We start from the raw sequence: 21,106 nt of genomic DNA on the forward strand, positions 1-21,106 counted from the left end.
ACAGCCAGCTGCAATGAATAATCTAAAGTGAACTCACTCCTATCTGCTACACCTGGGAGCAGCATGAAAGCACATTCCAAGAACAAGTCTCTGTTTTGCAGAAACTGAGATCACAAGAATCTTGTCTTGTTTTCTTGAAGTTTTCTCCCAAGCACTCAAAATTCTCATATGACATCCAATCACTGACCAAAGACACATCTTCACCCAAATATAGTGACACATGAGCCCATGCACACCCATCATGTACATACTGTAACAACAATTTTTTTAAATTTAAAAGCACAGCTCTTGTTCCAAATAGTACAGGAGATAATATAGTCTGAGCTAAATATAAATGACCATGTCCCAGGAACAAGGATTCAGATTGTCCAAAAATGACATGTTCCACTATGGAAGAGAATCATGTGAAATTCTGTGGTCACGGCACAGAAGAAGTCATAAATAAATGCATTTACCTAATATATCAGTGGGTTACAGCAAAGCAGGGAAGTTCTGCAAAGGCCAGAGATTGTAATGGGTCATGAGCTAGTAAAACACAATCATTTCTCCAGTGGAGCTGAAGGAACACACATAAACCTGTCATCCAGTATCAGCCTACCCTGCAAGGCATCCAAAGCTGACCAATCCCAATAAAGATGACCTCAGTCTCCATCCAGTTCCCACCATTAGATCCACAAAAGATCACTGGGCAGGCAGCCCTGCAGTATTCCTCCCTTGGGACCCTGCCCCCTCTTGGAAGTTCTCTCTCCTAGTTATCTGTGTTTCTTTATTCATCTTGAGTGTGAGACAATGAACTGAAAAGCATGGGGTAGCTTTGGTGACCATTGTTCATCAAGCACCTTACCTCCCCCAGTCAATACTGCCAAGAACCAAGAAAGGCTCAATGGCTCTCAAAAAAGCAAACCAACCAACCAAAACAAACCAACCAACCAACAAAAACAAAACCACAACAAAAACCCATCAACAAGGGTCTTAGGTCATCGACAGAAGCAGGTGGTGAGCGGCTACTTGGGAAACTAGAGATGGCCCAAGATCATTTTGGCTGTTGATCTCCAACCTTCCAACTCTATCCTCAGTCCATAGACACTTCAACACAGATGTGGCTTTTTCAGGACACTCCAGTTTATACCACAGTGAAGCCACCAGGCCAGAAGCAACAGCAGGGGGAGTGGCAAAGGAAGGCTGGGTGGGACTGGGTGGGGAAAAGGCTGGAGGTGAAGCTGGAGAGGGAAGGAATGTAGAATGGACAGGGAATAGGGGAGAAACACTGGATGAAGTAGGAGTGTGTTAGTGGTGGGGTGAGGCATACTCTCAATTTCCAAGAAAAATATCTACAGTGTTAATAGAAAACTGGACTTTGTTTAGTTAACAACTTTACTAAGAGGGTTTGGAAGCCAGGCATGGTGGCACACACTTTTAATTCTAGAATTCAGGCTGTGAGATCAGAGACTAAATGTGGTGGTGCACACCTTTTATTTGTTTGTTTGTTTTGGTCCTCTGAGACAAGGTTTCCCTGTGTAACTGAGATTAAAGTGTGCCACCACTGCCTGGCTTGGTGTACACCTTTAATCTCAGCACCTGGGAGGCCTGAGGCAGACGGATCTCTCAGTTCAAGGCCAGCCAAGTCTACATAGTGAATTCTAGGGGACAGCCAGGACTACAAAGAGAGATCCTGTCTCTCAACACACACACACACACACACACACACACACACACACACACACACACACACGTGAGGTCAGGAGGAAGATGAGAAATTCAAGGCCAGCCTGATCTACAAAGCACGACTCCGTATCAAAAGGGAGCAGGATTTGAGCTGAGGAGCTCCTCCAGCCCCCTTAGCAAGCAAAACCTGAAAATGAGCAAGAGTTAACAAAGTAAAGAGGAAAGGAAAAACATCCTAGGCAGGGTAGAGCATAGAAATCAAGGACCTAAAAGACAGAATTATGTCTGAGACAATACCCTTGAAGCAAAGGCCAGGAGGAAGTGAGGAAGCACCAATGCATACCTATACATTTCAGAACCATCAAGGGTAAGGAACCGGAATCAGAGGAAGCTATAGAAACAAGTTGGAAGGACTGGCCTATTTCTTTTCTTTCTTTCTTTTTTTTTTTTTTTTTGGTTTTTCGAGACAGGGTTTCTCTGTGTAGCTTTGGAGCCTTTCCTGGATCTCGCTCTGTAGACCAGGCTGGCCTCAAACTCACAGAGATCCACCTGGCTCTGCCTCCCAAGTGCTGGGATTAAAGGTGTGCGCCACCACAGCCCGGCTTGGACTGTCCTATTTCATACACAAGTGGCAAGCCATGAGACTTTTCCTAAGGTAAGATAGGAAACCATGGAGAGGTTGTGAGCACTGGACTGTTAGGTTCAAAGAACAAAAGCAACAAAAAGACAATGTACTTTGTTCTGCTCTGTTATATCCACAGTCTTAGGAAGAACATCAAGCCATAGACAGCTCTCAGGTAATGCTTCAAGAAGGAAATGAATGAACAAGTAAATAAATTAACGAAATAAAGGGATGAGACCATGAGTAATTGCGGGATCTGACTTCTTCTGGAGTCCTACATCCTTTGGGAAAACCAGCTCCTCCCTACTCACATCCATCAACCTTCTATTTCGCCACTAGGGTGGGGTTCGCATAGCAGCCACCAGAGGGCGGGAAGCGGCTGGGTTTCCCGCACGGAAGGCTTTGCGTGAGGCACCGCGAGGGGCGGAGCCTACGGGCAGGCGCCCAGCGGCTGGACCGGGTAGAACGGAGGGCGGAACGCAGCTGTGGGGTTGGGGCTGTTGCAGTGTCGGCCGGAGCGGTTTGGGAAGTGCACGGGGCGAAGATGGCGGCGGAGCGGCAGGACGCGCTGAGAGAGTTCGTGGCGGTGACGGGCGCTGAGGAGGACCGGGCCCGTTTCTTCTTGGAGTCAGCCGGCTGGGACCTGCAGGTAGCGCCGCGAGGCGGGCCGCAACAGGCGGGCTGGGGAATGCGGAGCGCGAAGTCCGCGCTCTGATCTCTACGCGTCCGAAGCGCACAGTCATCCCTGCGGGCCAGGGCCCTAGTCCAGGCCTCATGGTCTCTGGGCTCGCTTGCCACGCGTCGCCGGCTCGGCTTGGGAGTTGGGGGACGCGGGCGGGTCCCGGCCTGCTCTGCAAGGCCTCGGTCTCCCCGAGGGCTCGCAGTGTCGGCGAGACTTTGGGCGCTGCGGCAGTCCGCGTGGAGGAGTCGCCTGGGGGGCGTGGCTGCCGCGGGGAGTGCCTGCGGGTGGCCGGGTGGATTCGAGAGACCGGCTGCCAGATGGAGCCCCACTTAGGACGCGGTGGTCGTCCAGTTCCGCAGCTGCAACGGTGTGGTGCTGGAGGGAGGAACCTTGCCTGGTAGTCGGCCCACGCCCCCCTTTTGCCTAATGGCTGCGAGAAACTACCTGTGGGATTGTGGCGCAAAGTTGGGGCCTCTCCACGTTTCCTAGTTAATTTACCTGTAAAATGGGGGTCTCGGGGGTTACGTCTTGTTCACTGGCATGTGATAAATGGTCACAAAGTACTTGATTAATTTAGAAGACAAGATAAGCTTCACCAGGCAGGGAATGTTGTACACTTCTGATCCCTAGAGCAATCCAATACCCATCTCTCAGTGCTCAGAAACACTCAGTATTTAATGTGAGAAAGAACTGATTGCATAAATGTCCTTGGCCAGCCTACGTCTTAGGTAGATGATGATGACTAATATTTCTTGAATACCTACTACAAGCCAGACACTGTTCAGCATTACAAAATGTCTCATTTACATGTCTCACATTTTGCAGCTGAGACTTTGGAGGATAAGTAACTTGAAGACTTCACTAACTACTAATTAAACAGGTAAAGACGAACCCTATTTTATGGATGAGGAATTGGACCCTCAAAGGGACAAAGAATGTGCTCAGTGTGTGAGCTGTGTAACCTAACCGTGTCTGCTAACTGCAGCATTTAAATGTCTTCCCAAACATTAGAGATAAAGCCTTTCTTTGATGGGTGTGGTGGAGCAATCCTTCGGAGGCAGAAGATCTCTGAATTGAAGGCCAGCCTGGTCTACATAGTGAGTTTCAGAATAGCCAGGACTAAATAGAAAGTCCCTGTTTCAAAAACAAAACAAATAAAGAGATCACATGCTCTTACAGGCACTGTGAAACCTCTGTGCTGAACAGAAACACAAAATGGAAAAGCTTCTGTCCCAGTAGATCCTCTGAACTGAGGCTCTTACCTGTGGGTAACTTGGCTACCAGTGCCAGAATTTGAATGCACATTCTCTAAATGGCAGTTCAGTGCGAGTCGTAAGATGGCACACTACCTCCCAGCAGGCTGGTTATATTACATGAAGATACCTTCAGACTGATTGTCCCATGACAGCTCATTTCCTCCTGTTTGGTTTGTCACCTTGTGGACCAGATCTGCTTCCCTCATCTGTGTGCGACCTCACTGTAGTGTCCTGTCTCTTTGTGTAGAGAATATGTGATAAATAAATGCCTACTCATTGAGGTGGTGACAGCTTCAAATGGCCAAAGGATTCACGTGTAAAGGACTTCCATATGTGTAAAGCTAAAATGACAGTGCATTAATTTTAATGATTATCTCATTTGGTGTTAGAGGGTTGGTGGGATGGTATCCCCATTTCACAAAATAGGAAATTGGGCTTCACAAAGAAAGGAAATACAGCATCTTATCCCTATACTGCATCACTTCTGCTATAAAAACATAAGAGAGAGCACCTGATCATCTTACCTGGGGTTGAACTTGATCCCACTTCTTACCTCCAGAAATTGTCTTCATTACTCAGTTCTTCTGTACCAGCTGTAAAAATGAGATAATAATAATACTAATAATGGAGTTCTGAATGGATTAAATGAATTAACACATATATAATATACAGACAAACTGACACACAAATAAATAATAAATAGATGGTGATCTTATTTTGTTTTCCTTACTAATCTTACTTGTTATCTTTGTTCCCCCTTAGTGGGTGGATTTTTTTTTTTTTCAGGCAATATAGGTTATTTGATGTCTTTCTGTCTAATTTTCTTTGGTTCCAGGTATAGGACATCTTTTTTAAGTGTAAATTATATTTTCATGTTTTTGTTCCATTGTCAGATAAGTGTCAAGTGAAAGACTAGAGGGTCCCAAGGTACTCTCTCTCTTTCAGATTGCACTAGCAAGCTTTTATGAGGATGGAGGGGATGAAGACATTGTGACCATTTCACAGGCAACCCCAAGTTCAGTGTCCAGAGGCACAGCTCCCAGGTAAGGACCAACTTCAGTTGCTACATGAGTTTCTGACTTGACAGAGGGTTCAGGCCTAGGTATATGAAGAGGTTTGAAGATCTACTTAAGAAAGCAGAGGGGTGTAAGGGCCTACCTGTTTTTTGTTTTTAATGTATGTGGGTGTTCTGCCTACATGTATGTCTGTGCACTGTGGAGGCCAGAAGGCATTGGGTTCCCTGGAACTGGAATTAATGGATGGTTGTGGGCCACCATGTGGATGCTGGAACTTGAACTGGGGGTCATCTGGGAGAGCATTCAGTGCTCCTAACCACTAGGCCTTGTCTTTAGCTCCTGCTTAAGGTCTTTGTGTTCATGACTGTCTCGTCTCTGAAGTTTTCATTCCTTTGTGGGTGCTGCGATATCAATGAGCTTAGATGACTTCAGGAATGCCCAACACCCTATTAAGATGATTGTGGAAAAAAATCTGTGTGATCCACCTTTCCTGAAGTTGGCTAGGGAAAGTAAACTTAACATGGTGTGGTACATCACCTTTCTTAGACCTTTGGCTCACTGCAGGAGAACATTAGTCCTCTCAGTTGCAGTCAGGGATTCTTCCCACAGAAGTGTCTGAGCTCCCAGAACTCATATGCTTTTAGTCTAATTGCACTAACTCTCTAGTGTATGTTTTAGCCAGAAAACTTTGCTGGGTTTGAATTTAACTCCAAAAATGCAGAAAGACTGTCTCTGCCATGAAGTGGTGAATTCTCTCTTGGAGGGCCTCTGAGCTTTAAAGTACATTTCTTCCCTTTGAGAAACATAACACCAAATCTCATTGGTTCTTCGCACCTTTCCCTGCCTTTGGTTTCCGCAGAAGAGAGATTATAGGAAAGTGATCTTTTGTTTATTTGCAGGTGCTAGGCTATGAGGTATTGATAAAATATTATAATGTTATTGCCGGGGGGGGGGGGGGGGGGGGGGCGCGGGCGACGGGGGATGGACGGACATTTTAAAGGTATGGGTTACTGGCAAAGGTGGCTAATTTCTTGGGATCCAGCTCTTTGATCCAACCTCACTGTTGGGTTATTGGTGTGTTAAAAGTACCATGGAGGACAAGTTGAAATGTAGCCTCATATGTTAGTCTTTTGCTCCCTTCTCTTCCCCTGCAGTCCAAAAGTCTTAGCACAGCAGGATTTATTAAAATAGGGCCAAGGAGGCTGATTGCCAGGTTCAGAACCCCAGCTCAGAGACTTGTGACTCTAAACTGGATGTTTATCTCAGCCCCTCAGTTTTTAAAACTGTCAAATGGAAATGCTAATAGTGTCTGCCACTTGGCAGAGTCAGTGAATTACTACTTATATAGCAAGCCAGGCATATGGCACACATCTTTAATCCTAGCATTTGGGAGGTGGATCTCTGAGTTCAAAACCAGCCTGGCCTACATAGTGAGCTCCAGGACAGCCACAACTATGTAAAGAGACCTTGACTCAAAAACAACAACAACAAGCCGGACATGGTGGCATACTTCCTTAATCCCAGCACTCGAGGCAGAAACTGGTGGATCTCTGAAACCCTGTCCCCAAAAGCCAAAAACAAAAACAACAAAAAAATCCAATAACTTTATGTAGCACTTAGAGTATAATATGTTGCCTGCTAGTACTGACACTGTAGCCTGCCTCATTCCATCATAGGCAGATACATACGTGCATATGTGTGCATGTGTGCTTTAAAGTAAAACAACCAAGGAACTACAGCTAAACATTAGCATTAAGCTTGAAAAGAATATAAGACTGGACGCATATTCAGGCCTATTGGCCTCACCTTACTGTTTTGGTTAAGCCCTAAACTTGATAGTGGGTTTCGGTGAAGCAAGGAAAGGAAGGAAAAGGGGTCATTGTCTTTGTTTGGGAGAAACTGAACTGTACTGGCAGCCCAAAGGAATTTGATGTGTGTGTGGAGTGGGGGTGGGAGGAGCTGCTCTCCAACCTTTGACCTAGCTGTTACAGGACACTTAGCCTGCTGCTGACTGATCCCTGTTCATCTGTGATCTACCTTTCATGTTGTATCTGATGCCAAGCAAGAAGACTCAGTCACTATGCTCCTCCTTTGACTCTAGAATGGAGCATTTAGTGTGGAGCCCCTGAGCCTCTAGGAGGGGTCTAGAAAGGGGCAGAAGAATGTCTTTAGATTGAAATGACTGTAGGTACAGGTTTAACTATACTTTGACAGCTGTCTTCTGGCAAGAGAGTCTATTAGATTCTCAAGGCATGAAGTGTTTTGCATAACTGTTACTTTGGGAGGAAATGGAAGTTCACTATGAATCGCTGTCATTACTGAGCACTTAGTAAGTGCCAGCTCCTGAGTTAAGCCTTTGTACATGGTTTTTTAGTTGTTAACCACCTTGTGAGGTGAGACTGTACTGTCCCCCTTATATAGATGAGGACACACGGGAGCTGGGATTTTTCCCCAGATCACACAAGCCAGTCAAACGGAGATAAAAGGTCAGAGCTGTCCTACTTCCTGAATCTCAGCCCTCAGCCCCAGCAGGATACTTCTCATGGACGCTCAGAAGTCCTCCAAAGTTTTCCCTGACTCTGCCTTCCTCATCTGAACCCCTTTTCCTTTCTTAAATCCTTTGTTCCAACCAAACTGAGTTCTTTGATGACTCATCCCTGTCACATGTATGGCTCTGTCTCTGTTGGTGTCTCTTCTCTAAATAGGCATGCTGGCTCTCTTGCTCTCTGCCTGTCAATCTCAGTGCACCTCCCATTCCCATGTGTGCCTCCAGTTGTGTTCTCTGCTGAGCAGCACACCACAGCCCTGTTCTCAGAACTCCGCTTGCAACTCCAATCTGTTCACTCTAGCCATATCCATGTACTAAGTCATATCCGTCCATGTTGTCTTGAACCCTTGTTCTCACAATTTCACTGAAATTTTTTATCTGAAAATTTAATTTCTAAAAATTTCATCTGAAGTTTAACTGAAAATTTTCTAATAAAATTAGAAGAGCATGAGTATTTCACTCACCATCTGTCTAGTGGTGCCAGGTAGTGTCACCTGTGTTCTCGACCACCAGTCTCAGGTCAACATGTAGAGTCTTAGAAAAGCTGAGTCACAGCTGCTGCCCTGGTGTTCTCAGGCCCATGTTTATCTAAATCCAAAGCTGCCACATGCTGCCTTCCTGCCCAGCACTTCCCACCCCGTCACTGAATCCAACAAAACGTAACCGTCAGTTATTTTTTAATCCCTCTTTGATCTAACAGAACCTATGCTTGTTAAAGTTTCAGGACCTGCATTATCCCCTTCCCTAAGACTATATTGTTCAGTAGGCTACCATTAGCATCTTGTAGCTACTTAAATTAATTAAAGTTAAGTAAAGCAAATGTTTAGTTATTTATTTGCACTCACTGTATTTTATTTTTCCAGACAGGCTCTTTACATGTAGCGAGGGCTGGCTACATATAAAGTAGTTTGCTGTTCTCCTGCCTCAGCCTCCTAAGTATTGAGATTATAGGTGTGTACCACCATGCTTGGGCCTTAACCACATTTCAGATGCTGAATGGCCAAAATGATATCCTGTGTCTTTCTGGTTGAACATGTAGATAGAGCATTTCCATAGTCACAGAAAGGAGCTGCCATAGAACTAAGATGGCCAGCTTTAAAGCAGAGCATGTACTAAGGGACTTGGACTTTTGTGCTGCTTCAGGGTACCAGGGACCCTGGGGGGCAGGGTAGGTAGTTAATGCCTCCAAATGAAGATCACTGAATAGAAGGTTCTGACGTTGATAATGCCTCCAGCACATTTGTGCCATAAGGTGATTCTCCAAAGCTTTACCCCAGAGTAGTTGTTCTCAAACTTGAGGCCCCTTTCCATCTTCAGCAGGGACTGTGCAGGGCACCACTTGCAGAGTTCTGAGTCTAGAGATTTAGTGTGGGGTTGAGGATTCACAGATTCACTTTGGGAGCTCCTGGCACTTCTGATCTAAGTATTGCACTTAGAATTGCTTCAGAAAAGTAGTCCCTAAGTGCACCATAGCATGCAGAGGTCTCTACATGTATCAGCACCCCAGCAGTACCCAGAAAGCCCAAGAGGTTGGTGCTGGCATTATGTCCATTTACATATGAGAAAGTGAAGGCTTAGAGAATTTAAATAGAGAATTAAATGTCCAAAATCCCAAAGTAGGGGGCAGAATTAGCATGGAAACCATCTGTACCAACACCAAAATATGTCAATTGCTTCTGGATTTGGGTATATAGGTTTAGGAGAAAGGGAAAATCCATATGGAGAGTGTGTTATTTGCTCAAGCAGGTGTATTTGTGTATATGAATGTGTTTAACAACAAAGCAGTAGCAATTTTTCCATAGATTCTGTCCTAGCCTGTCATTCATTCAAAGAGACCTGGGAAAGTGAGTGGAAGTTGCCTCTCCAGGTATTAGTGTAGTCGTTATCACTGGGACCCTTTGTGCTGTCATATCCCCTCACAGAATACCTAGGAGGTTACTCCCAACTAACTCAAGCAGCATCTGTGTTTGCTGTGGGTTTTATCTTCTCGTTTCTAACGGATGAAGCCTCAGAGTTTCTCTTGTCCTCTGATTGCTTCATGGAAACAAATCTTTAAGACATAGCTGTAACTTCCTTGTTAGTAGACAGCTATTCCTCTGTCTGGCCCTGTGAACCTGAATTTCCCCTTTCTCATTCTGCATTCTAGGAAAGCTACTTTTCCCAAGGAATAATGGAATTTTTTTTCCTCTTTATAAATGAAATGCATGTCTCACGGTCCTTAAACTTTTGTTCACTGACATCCAAACAAGGAAGAAATTAGCAATTGAAAACAATGTTAGCAGAGCTAACCCCTCAAGCCTCCCCTCTGCAGCCTTCAGGACTCTGTTTTCTCCCCCTGAATATTAATAATAATACTGTTCTTGCCAGGTGAGGTGCCTCGTGCCTATAATCTGAGCACCTGGGAGACGGAGGCATGAGGATCTAAACAACAGAACCTTTTTGACTTATCCTGCAGTAGAAGCAGGCAGGGAGCTTCTCTTCTCCAGGGCTGCCTGCCAGCCGCACATTCATTCTCCACGACTCCTTGACCTTTCTCTAGTATGTTACTCTCTTGTTTCTGCGTTTCCATGTGTGTTTCCATAATGCTATTTTAGTCCCTTCCCACTGTCTCCACCATCCTTTTCCCACTCAGTTGCTTCTCCTCCAGTCCTTAGTGATGGTCCAAATGTGTCTTTTTTCTAGGAAGCCTTTCTTGGTGTCTCCCCCACACTAGACAAGAGGCTTTGTGTTCATAAGGTCACATGTACTGTCACAGCCGCTGTTGTGCAGCACTATAGTAGATAGTTTCGTGACTTGTCTATGCCACTAGCCTATAAGAACTATGTCTAATTATCTTTATAAACCCAACACTTAGTTGGTGCCTAGCATGTTAAAAATTAAATGATAGAAAAGTTATGTGTATGTGTGTGCACCATGTGCATGCCTGGTGCCTGCTGAGGTCAGAAGAGTGTTGGATTCCCTAGAACTGAGAGCCACCATCTGTGTGCTGAGAACTGAACCTGGGTCCCCTGCAAGAGCATCAAGTGCTCTTAACCACTGAGCCATCTCTAACCCTCAATAGTAAGTTTTAAAATTAGTAAATGCCTCATTCCCAGAACAGCTTAAATTGGATTCCACTTTACCTCACAGTAGTACTTGCTACGTTAGTCTCAGTCCTGTGTGACCTTAACAGACAAATGCCACATTCTTTGTTATCTAAACTTAGGTCAATCTTCCATCTGTGTTGTCTTCACACCACAACATCTTACCCTAGTGTCCAACTCCCCAACTGACCATAGGCGTTGCTTTTCTGCAACTATTACTGAAATAATTTTGCTCCTTTCTGTCTCCAGTGATAATAGGGTGACGTCCTTCAGAGACCTTATTCATGACCAAGATGAGGAGGAGGAGGAAGAGGAGGGGCAGAGGTAAGGCTTTGAAAGGGAGCACAGTTTATAGGGCGTATAAAGTGGTGCTTAAATCACCTAGGATTTTGTGTGAGAGACATGTTCACTATTGCCAGCCCTCACTGCTGTGTGTAGGGGTATGATAGCCTAAGAACAGTCTGCTCCATGTAGTTTAGAAGTAATCTCTATCTCATTGCTACGTATGTGCGGCCGCCCAACCCCCACCCCCGCACACCAAAAAAAAAAAATGTTCTGGGCCATGCTCAATCTATTTATTTATTTATTTCTAATTGTTACAATGTTTGCTGAAGAATATTATGGGAAGGGAAACAGAAGCTCTAATAATGGAAAAGTTACCCATAAGATCACAATGCAGAAATAGCCAAGTAGCTACTTGTGATATATTTCTATTCACATAAATAAATCACACAATAAGTAGGAAAATGGGGTTATAAATATGTATTCTCACAACACAATCATATTGCTTTCACTTTTAGAATGTTGTAATGGAATTATTGTTTCATTGTGGAAAATATGAGACTCATAGAATGAAGATTATAGCATTTATTTGATAATTATCATTAATATTTTGGTATGTTCCCATGCAGTCCTTGTTCTGAGAATAGACTTTTGTGTTTTACATGGTGAAGATGATTTTGTTTTCTTGTGTTGCATTACTCAAGGTCTTATAGACACTTCCTTGCTGACATTGGAATTCCTGTGTTTTCCATAACTTTGCTAGCCCCTATGCCCAGTGGTTATAGTGTGTCTGTACTACTGTAAATATCAATGCTGTGAGCATCTTTGTATATTCATCTTTGACCACTTTTGAATTTTTTTCTTTCTTTCTTTTTTTTTTTTTTTTTTTTTTACAGTAATTCTTCTAACAAAAATACCAGGTCAGGAACGTAAATACTTTTAAGGCTGTTGATCACAGCTTCCCAGTTCTTAAGCCAAGACTTAAAGATCCTTTAACTAAGGCCTTTCAGTCCAGGCAGAACTGTATTTACCTGGATTGAACAAGAATAAACTGGCTGTAGCCTCATTTCTCAGGTGTTTATTCTCCATGGGTCTGCTTTGATCTGCCAAACATTCCTCAGAGAGTAGAAGATAACCATTGTGGAAATGTAGTGACCTCACCGTGGAGGTCTGAGAAGTCAGGTGTGTTCTGTTTCAGCCATGTAGTGCTTCACACTGCCTCAGAACTTTGCTTTAAATATACTGGAGACTCTGGGGTGTTGTTCATTTCAAGGTTTTATACTCCTCAAGTAGAAGGCACTGACTATCACCTGTCTGACTGCCTAGTTCCCCAATACCACCTCTACCTTTTCCAGCTTGGTCATGTCTGCCATTTTGACCTTCCATTAATCCCATCCCTATAGCTTCTCAGGCTCCTACACACTTTAGACGTGAAACTGTAAACAGAGCTTAACCTGTTTCTCCCATTCTAGAGTAATTATGAGGAATTAGAAGACCAAGATTAATTTTTACAAATTCCCACTGGCCCCTTTTAGAGACATATTGCAGAATTAGCTTAAGAATGATGAAGAGAGGTGGTGGTAGCACATGCCTTTAATCCCAGCACTTGTGAGTCAGAGGCAGGCAGAGCTCTATGAATTCGAGGCCAGCCTGATCTACAGAGTGAGTTCCAGGACAGCCAGGGCTACACGGAGAAAACCTGTTCTGAAAAACCAAAAATAAGATGAGGAAGCAGCTACATGACAACTCATTCTTAGGTCCAGATTAGTGAAAAAGTACTAACTTAATCTCAAGCTGGTCTTGAACCACTAGAACACCTGGTGTAGGTATCTTGGAGCTTATTTTTGAGATTGGAGCTTCCCTGGCTTCTAGTATGTCTCCTGAGGCTCCCAGTGTACGTCGTCAGATTGGCAGGTGCAGCGAGTCTTGGGGAGTTGTTGGTGTGGTGTCAGTCTGCCTCACATGTGTGCATTGTTCTGCTTGTTCTTTTGCATACATCTGCTGATTTGAACCTCACGACCTTGACTTAAGGAGCAGGTAGGTAGGGCATGTAATCCTTCTCTCATTCCAAAGCAAGAAAATGTGCGAGCAGTGCACTGGCTTATTACTTAGGTCACACAGTTGTCAAGCTAGGACTGGATCCTAGCTGCTTGTACTAACTGCACCACTACCATTAATCCAGAGCTCTATGAGTTAGCTGCTTCTGACTTGGACCATAGCTGCTGCCTTCTGGTCCGGGGCCTCCAGATGGATGATCCTTGCTGAAACTCTCCTGCACTGATGTGTTGTTGTGCATGCCTGGAATGTTCTTCCCTCATCTCTCCACCTGATAACATCATCCTCAAAGGGCTCAGGAAATACCTAGACAGTCTTAACTTTTGTGTTGTGTGTCGTGTCTCCCCCCCACCCCCCTCCGCATTGTGCCAGAGACCCTCCGTACCAATGTCATGGCTGCTCCCATTGCATCATACCTGCCTGCATCCTTACATGTGTCCCTAGCTAGCCAGGAAGTTCCTTAAAGACAGAAACATTGTACCCTTTGCTTCAGTGTACCCAGAACCTGGGGCATCTTCTCTTCATCTTCTGCTTTGTTTGGCATTTTCTACACAGGTTTTATGCTGGGGGCTCAGAGAGAAGTGGACAGCAGATTGTTGGCCCTCCCCGGAAGAAAAGTCCCAACGAGCTGGTGGATGATCTCTTTAAGGGTGCCAAAGAGCATGGAGCTGTAGCTGTGGAGCGAGTGACCAAGAGCCCTGGAGAGACCAGTAAACCGAGAGTGAGCATAAGGGTTGTTGTGCCTAAAGGAATTGAATTTCACAGTGGTGATTGAGGCCTGCTTCTCTCCAGCAGTGACTGGTTCTTTGTTTTTCTCACTTCGCTACTTATTCTCCTGTGTAGAAGACTAGTGTGGCCTGTGTTCTGGATCAGTTCTTAGAAACACACCTATCCATTTGGACCAACTTAGTGTTTTCCTTTATTTCACTGTAATTAAATTCACTACCAGTTTTTATGTAAAAGTCTCTGTCCTTGGGAAAATCAAAAAGTCATTGGTGTTATCCTATAACCCAAATTCCTGCATAGCCATTATTACTGAGAGGTTGGTGGTAGCTGTTCCCTTTAGCTGGGCATTCCAGCTTTCACCTCTTAACCTGGTCCTGTGACCAGTGAGTTTGATACCCAGTAGTTAACATGCTTTCTGCCTCATCCCAAATGTGTCTTTGTACCTGAGTAACTCTGCCCCCAAGTGTTTATGAACGTGTCCTTTATAGCCGTTTGCAGGAGGGGGCTACCGCCTTGGAGCAGCACCAGAGGAAGAGTCTGCCTATGTGGCAGGAGAAAGGAGGCGACATTCAGGCCAAGATGTAAGTGTCTGTCTTCCTTGGGGATTACTTGTGGGCTGTTTATTGTGCCCATTTTCAGAAGGGATTGGTCACGTGTGTATGAACAGGCAGCCTCTGAAAGAGGAGCTTGCAGAGCGGTGTCCTTGCTGTGGCCCGGACGGGGACTTACCATAAGAATGAGACAGTTTTCACTTGGTGGGCAGAGTGCCAGGGCAAAGGGTAGGGAAAAGGATGGACGTAGGAAGGTTTTTGAGCATTCTGTGGATCTCAGACAAAGGGGCAGTGTGTGGAGATTCCTCTGGTAAATTGGCATAGAGTGAAGAGAATACCAAAGAGGGCCTGAAATATGGAAGGGCTTTGTTTTGTTTCATTTTGCTTGCGTTTTCTTTATTTTCCACGTACATTCACACACACACACACACACTCATGTAATGATACTATATAATTTTGAGTTTTTTTAACAGTATGCTACAAAATACTTTGATGTTGTCTTGTGTCAATTCATTTCTATTAATTTAAATAGTTTAAGTTTTATTCCAAATAAAGTCAAGCAGGTTTAAGAGAATAAAACTTTTATAGGCTTGTAGCCGTGGTCATCAAGGCATTGGTTGTCAGTCTTCCAGACCCTTATTTTTGAATTGTGTAGAGGGGGCAGGGGATATGTCCATTGAGTACAGAGGCCAGAAGAGGGTGTTTGAGCTTCAGAAGCTGGAGTTACAAGCATTTGTGAGCTATCTGACATGGGGCTGGGAATCAAACTTGGGTCTTCTGCAAGAGCACTGCATCATCTCTCCAACCCCAGGTATCATTTTTAATAACTGCAAAAATAGGTCAGGACTAGATTTGACACTGGAGTTGCATGTAGTGCAAGCTATACATGAAGCACATTGGCAGCCCTACAGTTAAGGATCCCAGGTGTGATTTGCGTCATCTACTGTATAGTCACCTTGCTAGCAAAGTCTCCTTAAAACAATGCCCATTTCTCCCAACCTGTGTCATAACATGTTCCTAGTTAGGTTGGTGCTTACACACTTGGTTGTACTCCTTTTTATTCGTGTGCACATCTGTCTGACTTGCTGGTTTATAGTACTGTGGTGAAATAGTGACAACCCACTCATTTGCAGGTTCCTAGTGCGTTCTCTAAGTTCCTGTCATTGTCACTTACTGCTTCCCTCCTGTTGTCACAGGTCCATGTAGTGCTAAAGCTCTGGAAAACTGGATTCAGCCTTGACAATGGTGAACTCAGAAGCTACCAAGACCCATCCAATGCCCAGTTTCTGGAGTCTATCCGTAGAGGGTAAGTGGAAAAGCCCACGTTAGTCTCGATTCAATGAATGAGATGTTAGGTAAGAAAGGAAGAAACAGTATTTCTTTGGAAAATAAAATTATTGAAGCAGATTTAGCACAGTTGGCATAAAGATTCACAGGTCACTCTAAAAAACTTTGTCCATTTTTTGCCTTTTGCTCTGAGGCAAAGCTAAGTAGGCCATGCTGTGACTGAGCAGGTGGGGAAGGTAGAGTCAGGCAGGTAGCCACTTACAAAGCCAGACCCTGGTGATTCTACCATGACCAGTCTCCCTCTCCTCAGGCCGTTAGGTGTGAGATGTTGTGCCAGCTGTGGGGGTAGGGTCCCCCTCACCTTCTTCCCAGTTCTTCTCTTCCTCATGAAAGTCCTCAGGGATGTAGAAGGGAGACAGAGAGATGGAGAGACAAAGAGGAGGGAGCAGGGCTTGAGACAGCAAAGGGACTGAGAGGTTGGTTCTCACCTTGTGCACTCTTCCCAGTTTGCTTTCTGTTGCAGTGGGTAAACACACAACCAAAGGCAACTTAAGGGAGAAGGGGATTTGTTTCAGCTTACACCTTCAGGTAACAAGCTGCTCACTGACTCCTGTTGACTGGCTTTCTTACATAGCCAGATTCACCTGCTGAGAGATGGTGTGGTCCTCAGTGGGCTGGGCCCTCCCACATCACTTGTCAATGAAGAAAACCTCTCAGAGACATGGCCACAGGCCAGTCTGGGCAAAGCAGTTCTTCACTTAAGGTTCCCTCTTCCCAGATGACTCTAGGTGGTATCAAGTTGATAATAAAAACTTAACCAGGACACACCATGGCTAGAGTGTCCATCCTGCTTACAATGAAACCCAACATTGCCTTTTCCCTCAGGGAGGTGCCTGCAGAGCTTCGGAGGTTAGCTCACGGTGGGCAGGTGAACTTGGATATGGAGGACCATCGGGATGAGGACTTCGTGAAGCCCAAGGGAGCTTTCAAAGCATTCACTGGCGAGGGCCAGAAACTGGGCAGGTGAGAAGCAGTTGAACTGTCAGTCCCACCAGCCAATCCCATGTGCTCACTGTGAAGAGCTCCTCATTGCTTACAGAGTGAGTTTATTTCAGGGGAGGGAGAGAAAGGACAGTATGGGTTGTGGAGTCTACAGACCTGAGTTAAGTCTCTCTCTGTTTTCTTTATAGTTGTGTGGCCCTTAGGTTGCATAGCCTCAGTTTCCTCAGCTGTAAATTGGGATTGACAAGAGTCCTTACCCCACAGAACTATTGTTGGGGGGAATAAAGGAGCTGATGTATGTAGAACTGCCTGGCATGAGCAGTAAGTGTAACATAACTGCTGCTTTGACTCAGAATCAGAGTGTTGGGGAAGCTGGGATCTCCTGGATGCTAAGCCTAGAATAAGCATACTGGGGTTAAGGAACTTCTGACTTCCTTATCCAACACTGCCTCCCAAGAGTATTGCTCAGGATGCACGGGAGCACGGGGACATTGTCACCCTTGGAAAGGCTGCTGCTCACTGTCCTGGCAGCTCAGCGACTCTTAGGACTACTGTTTTTTGATACTGCCTAACACTAACATCCAGAAATGTTCAGTTAGTATCTGAAAAGACGCCTTTCTACTCTTACTTACTTGTATAATGTGCTTGCACACACTCTTGGGTGCTCCTTAGTTCATTGGAGACAAGGATTCTAAGACCCTTTCCACTTCCTGTCTTTTACTTCCTGAGCATGAGATGTACAGAAGTTTGTTCTGCTGTCTAGGCTTTGCTCTTGTCATTTGGTATTCCTACCTTTGGAAACAGACAGTCAGAACTGAGCTGACTAAAGTCTTTGTAAGTTCATTCCCTCAAGTACTTAGTTACAGTGACGAGAGGCTGACTGCTACATGTGCTCTTTTATCCCTCCTTTTTCTTCTCTTTCCTCTTCTCCTGACTCTCCTTATACCCTTCCCACCACTCACCCATAGCCACCTTTCCATTTTCCTGTCAGTTGTGTCCTTCTCTTCCTCTACACCTTCACCCCTCTCATGTCCTCACCCCTGACAGAAAAACTGTGTTAGAAATAAAATACATCAATGCATCTCCTGATACAGAATGATAACTCTACTTCACTGGTTAGGCCAGAGTAGGGATAGACATTAAACTAATGTCCATACATAATATTTTCCCCTACTTCTGGTCTAATCAGTGGAGTGTGGTTGTATTTTTACTCCTTCATTTCTACTGCTTGCATAGTTTGCTCTCCTATAATGTAGCAGTGCTTGCTGGAACATTTAGGACATTTGCTAACACTAAGAACAACATTGCAATGCAAGTCTCTGTAAGTAAATCTTCACTTTTAGCTTGCATATGAAGACTGAGCATAAAAAGTTTTATGTAGCCAAGTGACATGGGAGTTCATCCTCCGAGACTGAGTCAGGTACAGGTGGACATACTAGAGGATGACTTCCTGAAGACCGTAGCACAACCAGTCACTTGTCAGGCTGTGCCAAGGCTGCCTTGGTCACGGACTTGGACTGCGTCCTCCAAGCACCACTTCACTGAGGTTGAGACATCCTGATCTGTGGGTTCGTTAGCCTCTCGACAGTCTCATCTCTGCTACCACAGGCGGTCCTCTTTCTAGCCTTTGTCGTATAGGACACGCAGGGTGAGCACCTGACCTGAGTGGTTGTTGCTTGGATTCTGAGGTAAATATATTAGGTGACAGGATTCTACCTTTCTTAGTCACTGACAATAGCATCAGAAGCAAGTTCGGGCGCATAACAGTTGCTCAGTGAGAACCCAGAGATTTCTGCCTGAGAGGGCCTTGTTTCTACTCTGCCCTGATGTGCTCCATTCTCCTCAGCACGGCCCCCCAGGTATTGAACACCAGCTCTCCAGCCCAGCAAGCAGAAAATGAAGCCAAAGCCAGCTCGTCCATCTTAATCAATGAGGCAGAACCTACTACGAACATCCAAATCCGCCTTGCAGATGGTGGGAGGCTGGTACAGAAATTCAACCACAGCCACAGGTATTTTGCACTGTCTGGACTACCTTTTGTCAGCATGTCCTAGAGTCCGGCATAGACCTGTGGGAAGCAGGCAGCAGCGGGGTCTGTCCGTTCACATCTCATCTGTAGGTCTCATTCCTCATCAGGATTAAGCCACCAGGCTCTTTATTCAAAGGAAGTACCTCTGGTTTTAAAGATAGTGAAACTGAGGCACCATGGAATGAAGAGACTAGCTGGAGAGGTGCCAGTGAGTTGTTAACAGTGAAGATACTTGGTGGCACCTTTCTCTAAAACAGGGCCTCTAAGTTTCATCCATGGTGGGTCAGCTAAGCCAGGTGTGGATCAGTGAGTCGTCTGGCAATTCTTGAGTGCTAACCAGATGTGCTTATGGGATAAAGGTGTAAAGCAAGTCCAAAGATCTTCCTAGATTCTTCCAAAATGTCCTTAATATTGGTGCTTCCCTCTGAAAGAGTTGGGATCCATCTTAACCAGTTACTACTTTAGTTTTACCTCACTGGTTAACCCTACCCAGGTGACAGCCTGTGCAGAGTGTGGATGAGAGGTCTAGGCTACATCTTGTATGATGTACTCTCATGGGTCACCATTACATAGTGGCAGAAAGAAGTTTCTGTTGATGGTATCTAGAAAAAAAATGCTGTTTCCACTGACTCCATCCTTGTGACTCCCAGGTGCAGGACAGTGCCTGGAGAAGGGATTCCTAGGACTAAGGAGTTGCTGGCATACAGTTGAGAAATGTCTCCTGTGATGTGTCTGCCTTGCTGGGATTCATGGTCTGTAGGCATAGGCAGGAGTCAGGTGGTCCCAGAAATGTGTGCTTACAGCCAGTGCTATGGCAAGATTGGGGGCAATAGGAGGCAGCCTTGCAAAGAGTCCTGAAGTGGAATAGGATAATGAAAGAAGGCAGAATATAGGAGGAAGGAAGGAGAAGAGAAATAAGGACAAGGAAGGAGAGCAGAATAGGGCAGGCCGTAGGACTTCAGGAAGAGAGAGCTTAGGCAGGGGAAGGAATGAGCTGGTGTGCTTCTGGGTGACAGCTGTGTCTGCTCTATAGAGAAGGGAAGCAGGCCTGCATGGTGAGAGGGTCCTCCAGATGTGTTCCTCTTCCCAAGGGCTAGGGTTAAGGGCAGCAGCAGAGAACCCTGCTCATCACCTCACACTTACCCTACTCCTCCAGGATCAGCGACATCCGGCTCTTCATCGTGGATGCCCGGCCAGCCATGGCTGCCACCAGCTTTGTCCTTATGACTACCTTTCCTAACAAAGAGCTGGCTGATGAGAACCAGACCCTGAAGGAAGCCAACCTTCTCAACGCTGTCATCGTGCAGCGGTTAACATAACCGCCCAGCTGCTGCCTCACCTTCCTATGTGTCTCCCATGACTGCAGCCATGCCCATGGGGATCACCTTCCTGCCCCCTGTATACACCCAGCCCTTCCAGTGCCACGTCTTATGTGTAGCTCTGGGCTCTTAGACTTCAGTTGGACATATGTTTTCTCTTTAGTTGTATTTCCTGGGTTTTTGTGGTGATCAATGGACTTTAAAGAAAAAAAATAAAAACAACCAAAAAAGTTGAAGGAATACCACCAACCCTGTTGTACAGAAACTCTTCCACTGGAACTATATTTGATTGTTAGAAAATCTTATCTTGGAGACTGTGCATTTATCCTCTGCATAAAGTCACTGTGGCACACATACTCATCTCCTGGTGTGTTCCTCCTGCCACAGGTGGTTGTGTGGAGGACTCCCGCTTCATAGAGAAGGAAGGAGGGGGACATGCAGGAAGAGACTGCAGCCACTCCCTTCCATAGGAACATCTCACTTGCCCCAGTCAAACTAGGAGTCAACATCTGGGGCCAGAGCTGGATGCACAAAACCGAGTTTAGTTAGGATGTCTTTGTCTAAAAGAAAAAAAGTGTCACTAATGTTAATGGCAGATCTAGGTATGGCGGTAAGTGTCTCGTGTCTGGAGCACCTTTAACTGCGGTGGTAATTGCAAGAGTCTTATGAGAAGCTAGTTTTCTTCAGGCATATGTAATTAATGTCAGCATGTGGCTTTGGGTCATAAGTTCTGTTTCACACTTGTTCCCTGCCCTGCTGACCTCTGACTTAATAGCCGCTTGAGCCACATCCCAGCCTGGCAAAGACCTCCCCACCCTTGAAGGTGTAAGGAGGATAGTAGGGACCTTAGCTAGAACTCTTCTGCCTCCCTGACTATACTATGCTGTTTCCTGCCCTGCCCTGAGCCAGGAGCCAACTTGACACTGGGAGCTAAGAAACATCCTGAGAGAGGGCCATGGCAAGCAATTCCCTGCTGTGGCTGC

The 21,106-nt window shown here is 45.4% G+C and overlaps 1 protein-coding gene across 1 annotated transcript; it reads left to right on the plus strand.

Moving 5' to 3' along the window:
* The first annotated feature begins 2,781 nt into the window (after positions 1-2,781).
* On the plus strand, positions 2,782-20,477 carry Nsfl1c (NSFL1 cofactor). The gene is made up of 9 exons (XM_052724317.1): positions 2,782-2,936; positions 5,171-5,268; positions 11,122-11,196; positions 13,765-13,930; positions 14,424-14,516; positions 15,683-15,792; positions 16,659-16,796; positions 18,622-18,786; positions 19,961-20,477. Exons 1-9 carry the CDS (start codon positions 2,832-2,834, stop codon positions 20,121-20,123), a joined length of 1,113 nt encoding a protein of 370 aa, XP_052580277.1. The 5' UTR covers positions 2,782-2,831; the 3' UTR covers positions 20,124-20,477.
* Positions 20,478-21,106: the final 629 nt, after the last annotated feature.

Source organism: Peromyscus californicus, unplaced genomic scaffold, assembly GCF_007827085.1.
Source record: "Peromyscus californicus insignis strain IS unplaced genomic scaffold, ASM782708v3 Scaffold_7__1_contigs__length_154581171, whole genome shotgun sequence".
Lineage (NCBI taxonomy): Eukaryota > Metazoa > Chordata > Mammalia > Rodentia > Cricetidae > Peromyscus > Peromyscus californicus.